General features: G+C 50.7%; 2 protein-coding genes across 2 annotated transcripts; one reads left to right on the top strand and one right to left on the bottom strand.

The window, feature by feature from the left end:
• The first annotated feature begins 446 nt into the window (after positions 1-446).
• Positions 447-1,802, top strand: h1-0 (H1.0 linker histone). The gene has a single exon (XM_076152218.1). The coding sequence runs from the start codon at positions 702-704 to the stop codon at positions 1,290-1,292; it is 591 nt and encodes a 196-aa protein (XP_076008333.1). The 5' UTR covers positions 447-701; the 3' UTR covers positions 1,293-1,802.
• Positions 1,803-2,820: 1,018 nt separating this feature from the next.
• rhot2 (ras homolog family member T2) lies at positions 2,821-9,473 on the bottom strand. The gene is made up of 18 exons (XM_076152086.1): positions 9,277-9,473; positions 8,418-8,476; positions 8,220-8,301; positions 8,029-8,072; positions 7,892-7,945; positions 7,760-7,812; positions 7,433-7,643; positions 7,250-7,348; positions 7,058-7,166; positions 6,849-6,969; positions 6,675-6,759; positions 6,434-6,579; positions 6,032-6,132; positions 5,211-5,347; positions 5,017-5,097; positions 4,748-4,870; positions 4,419-4,621; positions 2,821-4,330 (listed from the first exon to the last, which is right to left on the bottom strand). The coding sequence occupies exons 1-18, from the start codon at positions 9,311-9,313 to the stop codon at positions 4,213-4,215; spliced, it is 1,863 nt and encodes a 620-aa protein (XP_076008201.1). The 5' UTR covers positions 9,314-9,473; the 3' UTR covers positions 2,821-4,212.
• Between the last annotated feature and the right edge of the window lie 56 nt (positions 9,474-9,529).

Here is a 9,529-nt window from a genome sequence, read left to right as displayed (position 1 = left end):
TGTTAGTTGGAAAAATGTATCGCTGTATTAAAAGCAAAAACGGAAACGCACACCGGTCGAACGGCGTGCATCCGTTCGAGCATAGATTCGGGTTCGATGTGTGTGTGAAACCGACCCGCTCGGTTCCGTCCGTTTGGGTCAATTTGAGACGAATTGTGCAAAATTGTTCACGGCACGCGTTACTTCCAGCGGGTTTTCCTGGAATAAAAGTTGTTCGCTGGCGACGCCGGAAGCGAACAAACGTGTTCCGGTGAAGCCCAATGTCTCCGCTATCAGCTCATAATGTTTGATGCTCAGAATCCCCGCCGTAGTTTTTATATTTGCCAGAAGTTGGAGGATGAAGAAACACAAACGGGACGGCGCCAGTTCCATGGAGTCCGCTAGATCAGCTGCTGGCAGTTGGTGTTCTCAATCACGTCCGCAGATAGGCTTCATAGGCTCACAAAAGCGCCTGTGGAATAAGACACTTAAATGATCTGGTCTTCTGACGCGTCACCGTGTGCGACACATTATAAACATTATTTTTGGCAGATATTAGAGTAACTTTGGGGGATTGTGTCGCCATTTCGGACTTTTGTTTGGGCTGAAGCTTGATTTGTAGCCGAGCTCGTATTCGTGCGCTTCACGCCGCGGCCGCAGATTGAACCGGACTGAGCTGTAAAGAGTTGACAGTGGCCAAGGGAAGTCCAAAGAAAGTGGCGATGGCAGAGACGTCGACACCAGCGGCTAAAGCGAAGAAGACGGCGAAGCCGAGGAAACCCGCGTCTCATCCCAAATACTCGGATATGATCACAGCGGCCATAACGCACGACGGCAACCGGAGCGGATCGTCCCGTCAGTCCATCAAGAAGTACCTGACGAGCCACTACAAAGTGGGCGACAAAGCCGATGTGCAGATCAAGCTGGCCCTGAAGAGGCTGGTGGCCGCCGGGGTGCTGCGCCAGATCAAGGGCGTCGGTGCGTCCGGATCGTTCAGGCTGGCCAAACCCGAGGACACCAAGAAGACCACCAAGGCGCCGGTCGTCGCTGCCAAGCCAAAGAAGGCAGCCAAGCCCGCCGCCAAGCCCAAGAAGGTGGCCAAGCCCAAGAAGGTGGTCAAAACTCCGGAGAAGGCCAAGAAAGTGGTAAAGAAGGCGAAGAAGGTGGCAAAGAAGACGACACCTGTCAAAGCGAAGAAGACAGCGGCGAGGAAGACAAAGTCCCCCAAACCCAAGGCGAAGACTCCGAAGAAGGCGGTCAAGTCCAAGCCCAAGGCGACCAAAAAGGCGACCAAAGCTGCGAAGAAGAAGTAAAGAAAAAAACGAAAAAAAGGACAATTTCACAAACAAAAGTCACTGTAAATACTGTAAGGAAGTGTTTTGGTATATGTATTATTTTTGTATGGTCTCATGCAAACTTTACGCTTTTGTTTTTACCAACTGTTTCTCTCCTCATTGCACTATAGCCTGAAGATGCTGTAGAAGTTCAGTACTTGTGAGCATTTTTATTTGGCGTTACTGTTAAGAATTCCTCTCTGATCCTTGGATATGGAAAAGGAAGAAAAAAAAAAAGTATGTACAGGCGGCTGAACTATTAAATAGTTGTTGTTTGTGCACGAGGTCCTAGTTTAAAGTACAGATCCGGACTGAACCTGAACGTCACGCCAGGTTTTCTCCTCTCCAAGCTCCGTAGTTTGTCTTTTGAACTCCATCCTGTGTAAATTTCCTCCTCATGTTTTAACGTTCATAACATCAGCACACGTCCCGCTGTGTTCCAGTCACTTTTGGAGACTTTATAACGCATTTCAATAAACCTTGTGTCATCTTCTACTAAAGTGTGTTTGTCAACTTATTGCGCGCGTTTTACGCGTGCGTAAAGGTGGAGAGGCTTGGGAAGAAGAAGAGATTAGTTACAGTGTATAGGGATTAGTGTAGTTAGAGTGAGAGTGTGTGTGTGTGTGAGCGCTCAGTCAGATGAAGCGACAGTATGACATTAAACAAAGACCGACACATTAAATAATGCATTCATGTATTCTGAGACACAATCTTGGGCGTCAAAATGCCCGACGGAACCAAAAATGGCACGGATGAAAGGGACTGTGTGTGTGTGTGTGTGTGTAACCACTTTGCTGGCTGAAAGGAGTTTGAGGTTCTGAGTGATGCTGAACTTGACTGGTGCTTATATATGAGCTGGATCCTGGGGGCGTGGCCACCACATGTATTTAAAAGATGCACAGTTTCAAAGTCAGAGACAAGAACTAAATCAACACGTCTCCTCTCCCGCCACACACCGCGGCATCTGCATCAAGGCCGGAGTCTTCAGGTCCCATTTCCCCCCCGTTTGTTATTCCCAGTTTAGAATAGTGAAAACTACTTTGCTGAGAGGCTGCAGAGTGGAGGGGCGGGGGGGCTGCACGGCTGCGCACAAGCGCGCGCGCGCACACACACACACACCGCCTTCACCGTCCCGCCTCTCGGCACACGCGCAACACCCCCATCTAGCGGCGTCTTACGGGAACAGCAGGACAACAGTGGACCATCCGCTCAAGTGGAACTGATGAAAGCCGAGATTACACGCAAACGACCCCGGGCACAGTCATGCATCAGGAGCAGAATCATTGCACTGACCTTGTCCCGTAGCTTCAGGGAGGGGGGCGGGGGGAGGGGTGGTGATCAAAGCAGCCTGCCATGCTAAAGAGCACAAGGGTAGAGACCAGGGCAGTGGCAGCAGGCAGCTTGCGGGGGGAAACCTGAATTCCCTTCCTGTCATGCAGCGGATCATATGGATTTGTGATCTACTTCTATAGCGGCTGTAAGAATAAATCACACAATAGAACAGAACTGAAACTGGTGGCAGCACTTTTTTAAATCATACCTCATCTGAAACACAGTGTGTGAATGAACCAGAATGAAAACAGAGGCATACTTGGGTAGAAATGCTGAAAATTTAAAAGAACTACATTCAGTCACAGCTCATCACCGTCGGCTCTCAATCTGACCGACATCAACATGAAACAGCGTCGGTCACAACATGTCCTCCACCCAGACGGCGTCCTTTGTTGTTTTTGTGGGGGAGAGACGCCCACACAGCCTCTTTTTCCTTTATTATTAAGTAAGCATCTGATTCCGCTCACTGTGCGTAAGCAAACACTTTTCCAGTCGCAGAAATGAATTCTGCAAAAACAGCAGGCTGTCGGCTAAATTAAGCAAGAAGATAAATGACACCGGAGAATCACAACGGCAGATTAACGGAAAGCTGCAGACTCCCATTCTGCTGCATTTAGGGTTCTGATAAGATTCTGCGTGTGTCAGACGGAGCCAGGGTCCAGGAAAACGCCAGCAGATATTTGATTGACTCTTTGCTTCCCCTTCTCTAATATGAGAACACTTTTCTAATGTGCAGATTGCCATTTTCATGCACAGCAGAGCAGCAGAGCGGTGGAGGCGTAGTCACTGCTAAGAACAATTTAGACAATCGTGTTTAGGCAAAGTAAAAGGATTCAATCGTAAAACATGCTGTTACTCGTCATTACCGCTAGCAATGCTCCAGTTATTTTGGCAAAGTATCGTCTCAACATCTCTGGTGGATTGTTGTCACAGAGGGTGACGGTGTGGGGTTCAGGCGGGGGTGGGGTGGGGTGGAGGGGGGTGGGTGGCCATGCGTCCGACACACCCCTGGATGTCCGGTGGTGGAGTGGGGTTACGACACGTCCCAATTTTGTGGAGTACGGAATGATGACGAACACTTCTGGTGCAGCTCAGTCTAAGCTTTGGGTCCGACCCCCGGTCCAATACTTACATTTGGCATTTTTTGTATTCTGCTTCAGAAATACTGCAGGTTTATAAAACTCTCTGGTGTCAGGAGTCTGAAACGTGAAGGAGGGAAAGCCGGGGACGCAGCGTTCTTCCTGTTTCACCAACAAGGCACCGGTCAATACGGGAGCAGCTGCCGGCGTATCCACGCACTCCACTCACACTTCATGGTGGGACAGCGTGAGGCTGAGCGAGGTCCTTATGGCGGAGTGGGCGGGGCGAGTCGGAGAGCTTGGCGGAGCTACGGGAGGCGCTCGTCGGTAAAAACTTAAAAGGATGCGAGATACGTTCTGATTCAGTCTGTGGCGGCTCAAGCGCCGGTCTTTAAGAGGTCTTGGTGTTGAAGGCTTGAGGACCAGAGAGAAAGCGAGCGAGGAAGAGAAGGAGAGAGAGAGAGGAAAGAGCTCAGTTGGTTGCCGAGTCATTTTTGTCTGGCGACGGCTCTATAGATGGCGAAGCCCAATACTGCAACCACGGCCGAGCCCAACGCCACCCTGAGCCAGAAGGAGGTGTTGCTCATGTCCGACCCGTTCAGGTGTCTGCAGAGGGGGAAACACGGAGAGGTCAGTTAGTAAAACCAAACAGCGGAGGACGTGAGCGGCGGCGGCGCGTCCGAGTGGAACTTACGGGTACGTGGCGGCCCAGGCCAGTTTGGCGTAGATGTTTCTGCTGGTGGCGTCGGTGGAGATGCAGGAGAAGGGCTGAGGCGGAGGGAGCCGGTGTTTGTAACAGAACTCGGCCGGGGTCATGCCGTGCAGGTGCTTGGCCTCGGGAAGGTCGACCTTGGAAGCCACCAGGACGCACGGGATGTTACTGTCCATGTAATGTTGCTAAAGAGAACAAGAGAGAAAAGGAAAGGACGATCTGGTTAATAGAGGGAATCAAATACAGCTGACAGTTATCTTGGCGTTCCTTCCTGTTGATGATGTAACCGATGAGACTTTGGAGCGGCTGACCTTGTAAATACTGGCGCAATAATCAAAGGAATGTGGGTCGCTGGTGTCGTACATGAGACAAGCCACGTCACACGAGGCGTCAGAGGCCTTCAGGAACTCTGCCTCTACATCCACCTCGTTCAGCTGCAGAGGAGAGAGAGAGAGAGAGAGGGGGGGAGGGAGAGAGAGAGAGAGAGAGAGAGAGAGAGAGAGAGGAGCTTAGGCCTCCGTCGTGCTTAATGAAGGGTGAAAGGTCAGACTTAAGGTGGTGAAGGGAGGGAGCGACTCACGATGAGATACTTCTCCTGTTTGCCGACTTGCACAGTGTTTATGGTGTAGGGGGAGAAGGCACTGCTGGGATTCCCCTTCATCTAGAGGAGACACAAACGACAGAGCGGCGCGTGTCAGGAGGTTATCGCACATTAACCGCGTGTGGCATGTTGGGTGTGCGGGCGGGCGAGCGAGCGAGCAGATGACGCCGCACCTCGGTCACGGCGCTGCGGCCCAGGAGGCCCTGCAGGAATGCGGTCTTTCCCGTCCCGCGCGGCCCGATCACCTTGCAGAGGAACACAGAGCGCTGCGTCTGGCCCTTCTCCAGGTCCACCTCTCTCTCCCGCGTCACTACAGAGCAACACACACAAACACACACACTCTAAACATAAACACAGCGCACTAACAAGCCAAGCATCCTCCAATAATCTCACTTTAGATTTCACATGTATGCTTTCCTCAGGCTCCCTATAGTACACACACACACACACACACACACACACACACACACACACACACACACACACACACACACACACACACACACACACACACACACACACACACACACACACACACACACACACACACACACACACACACACACACACACACACACACACACACACACACACACACACACACACACAGAACATTTGGTCCAGTGCGTGCATGCATGTGCAGACACACACACTCAGGTTTCAAACTCATTCATTCACACCTCAGAGGACGGATGTACAGGAACGTAGCGGACGGCAGCGACCTGGATTAGCTCCAATAATCCTCCGACCTGACAGAGCTGAGCTATGAGAGTGGGATTAGGGTTACCATGGAGACGATGTCACCAAGCACCACGTGGAGATTTGTCATCTTTCACCAGATACTGCTCCATCCGCTTCATTTCTGCACACACGCACAGACTCTAATGTCCACACACACACACACACACACACACACACACACACACACACACACACACACACACACACACACACACACACACACACACACACACACACACACACACACACACACCTGTGACTGCAGCGGTCTGTGACTCCTGCTCAGTGAGGATTGGGTAGCCGAGGTAACCCAGGTGCTCCAGGCAGCGGTGGATGTCAAGGTACGCAGAAAGCCTGTGCGTGACAAGCGTGGACGTGGACACACACACACACACACACACACACACACACACACACACACACACACACACACACACACACACACACACACACACACACACACACACACACACACACACACACACACACACACACACACACACACACACACACACACACACACACACACACACACACACACACACACACACACACACACGCTTTTTAATCAGTGCAGATCAATTCATAAATAAAAGGTAGGAGTGCACATAAACCAAACGCCCTAAACCCCACAGCAGCAGACGGAGACACTTACACCCACTGACACAGGAAGCCGTGGTTGGAGATGTGGCCCTCGTCTGTGGTGGGGACGCTGCTGTAGACCTCGGCGCCCCACGGCATGTAGGGACACACGCAAAACAGGTGCTTGAGCTCCGCCGGCGAGAGGGCGGAGTCCTTATCCTAAGAAGGGAAAGGAAAGAAGAAGAAGAGACGGCTCAACACGGGCAGCAGCCCAACAGGACGTCACCTGGAGGGCAGACGGGTCCACTACTCACTTCATCATACTTGTCAAACAGCCGCTGCAGAAACTGGTGACCTAACTGGTTGAGCTCTGTGGTGCAGCCGACAGGAACTCTTAGTCTAAAACAAAAACAGACAAACAAGATATTTACCAACCCGACTGATCTATACACACATATTCAGATCACGTATTCCACAGATGAACGTACTCGGGGTAAAGGTAATCGTCCATCAGCTCCAGATTGTCGTCGTAGCCAAACTTCCTGAGGATGGTCCAGGTGGTTTCATGTCGGCCCCTCTGGATGAATAACGTGTTGAGGAACAAGAAGCCTGGAAAACAAGAGGGATCACGTGTTGGAGTCGGACTAACGTGTTTTGTAAACGCTGCGTGTGTATGTTGTGGAGTGTGAAGTGTCACCGTTGAGCGTCAGGCCGTTGTCCTGCACTCCGTCGCTGGTGTTCTTCCACACCACCGTCTTCACGTCGTCTAAGGCCTGAGGAGCCAGAGGGTTCCCAAAGCAGGATTTCTGCAGGAGCGGATGGGTTTGGAATATCAAACACTGGGCTCTTTGTTTGAATGGCATTGAAGGGCTTTTGTCTGGGCGAGTACCTGGAAGGTGTTGAGTTCGGCGTCGCTGAGGATGCGGTCGTTGTCTTGGTCGGAGATGTAGAATATTCGGCTCAGGGCTCGGACGCACATGGGCTTCAGCTGCAGGAGGAGAATGGGACGGAAGTGAGTGGACTTCATCAGAACAACAAACAAACGTGCTTCCCTTCGCCGCGGACGCCTCACCTGTTTGTCCTCGGGGTCGTACAGAGGGGCGGTGGGGTGCAGCACCGCCTTCTGAGCGTAGTAAAACAGCTCAGAGATGTTCTTCAGGTTCTTTGCCGAACACTCCACACACGTCTCGATCTCAGAGAACTGGTTCATGATGGGGAGAATGGTTTCCATGGAGCTGCCCGAGCGCAGGTCCGACTTGTTCCCCACGAGGATGATGGGAACCCTGTGGCACGGAGACAAAGGGGAGAGATGTACACACCTGCAACCACTATACAATGGACTCACAATGTTACAAACATCCACAGGCAGTACAACACACAGCCATACACACACACTTACTTGTTTCCCTTCTCTGCGTCTCCATTCACAAAAGGGATCCATTTGGTTTTGATCTGAAAGAGCGGAGGAAGTTAATGTTAGAGCAAATGTGTGTTACGCTTGCAGTGTGTAGCCCGCTGGAGATGAATCTACCTTCTCTATCGTGTCTTCGTTGGTGACGTCGTACACCACACACACCACATTGGCCTGTGTGTGTTGGAGAAAGGACACGTCAGGAAAAGCTCTCTCTGTTTTAAAGTGTGTGTTTGTTAGTGTTGGCCAGCTCTCACCTTGATGATCTCATCTCTGAGGACAGCGTCGCTCTGCTCCTTTTCTGTCAGGGTGAACGCCAAACATAAACAAGGTGCAATTTGAGCCTCACACACACACACAGCTCTATAGCTCACATCCAAATGAGCAACAAGCAGCAGCAGCTGATCAGTGTTTACTTTACTGTGTGTGACTTTTTATGTGGTGTTACCTGAATAGTCCACGATGTGTGTGGGGACCTTCTCTGGGGTGACGTCAGCAGGGATGGTGATCTCCTCAGCTCTCGAGGGAACCTGTGTGTGTGTGCGCGTGTGTTTATAAGTGAGATTGCAGATCAGAGGACGATGGAAACAAACTGATAAGCGACAGGAACAAGACAGGAAGAGATCAGATCTGTTCAGACACAAACCTCGTCTGGAAACTCCTCCCCAACCAGCGACATGATGAGCGACGTCTTCCCCACCTTGGCTGAGTGGAGATGATAGGAAACGAGTCAAACACATTGAAACACACTCCACAACAACAATCACATGAAGTACAAGACTCACAAATATATCACAACAATAAATGTGTGTGTGTGTGTGTAACTGTGGATGTGGATTCGGGTTGTGAGCAGCAACTACTGCAACTTAAATGCTGACCGTGTGTGTGTGTGTTTGTTAGTGGTACAAATAGGAGTGTTGCAGAGCTCATGTTACTTCTGTGCGCTTTGTCTGACCTCAAACTGCAAGCGCCTATGTTGGCTGAGTAATCGTTATTTGATCTCTCTCACACACTCACACACGGATGTGCTGCACGTCCATGTGGCATAAAACAAACAGTTTCCCTGCCAACACGAATTTGTGTGTTTTTAACCCAATACGTCGCTCGTTCTTCACTTTAACAAGTCAAGTTTACTTATATAGCACCTTCAGAACCGCCAAAGTGTACAGACATACGTAAGAAATAGTAATAAAGCTGTCAGAAGATGAGAGCTCAGCTTTAACCCTGACAAACCCTCATTGCTGCACGCGCATCGGCTGAAACTGACACCAGCTAACTTAGTTGAGCTTCTAAAGTCACGCTTCTAGAGGACGCTAAACACGGAAAACTCGCAAAACTATTTCTCTACATGACACATTTGTTGCCGAAATATAAATATCTACTTTTCCGGAGTTGCTGAGCTGAAGCGACCGAGCTACAAACAAGTTAGCACAAAGCTACAGCTGCTAATGTTTGCTAACGTTAGCCGGTTAGCTTGTGGTCGGCTGTCAGTGAGAGTGACTTACGTTCCCCCAACAAAAGTATCCGGACATCTTGTTTCATTGTCGCTCTCTTGCAGCTGAACAGTCAGACGCGACGCGGTCCCAAGGCGAGATTCAACGCTCATCAATCAGAACGGCTAATATCTTAAGCTAAAACTTTAAGTGTTGAGCGCCTCTACAGCGCCATGGAGCCAAGGTGAAGACGTTCTTCTTCCGGTGCGATGCCGCTGAGGGGTATACGGCGACAACGCGCCCTCCACTGGACCTATGGAGACAC

Source organism: Genypterus blacodes, unplaced genomic scaffold (assembly GCF_046128005.1).
Source record: "Genypterus blacodes isolate CSIRO-AG114 ecotype Tasmania unplaced genomic scaffold, CSIRO-AGI_Gbla_v1 ptg000055l_1, whole genome shotgun sequence".
In the NCBI taxonomy this organism is placed as follows: domain Eukaryota; kingdom Metazoa; phylum Chordata; class Actinopteri; order Ophidiiformes; family Ophidiidae; genus Genypterus; species Genypterus blacodes.
This window is presented reverse-complemented; position numbering and strand designations above follow the sequence as displayed.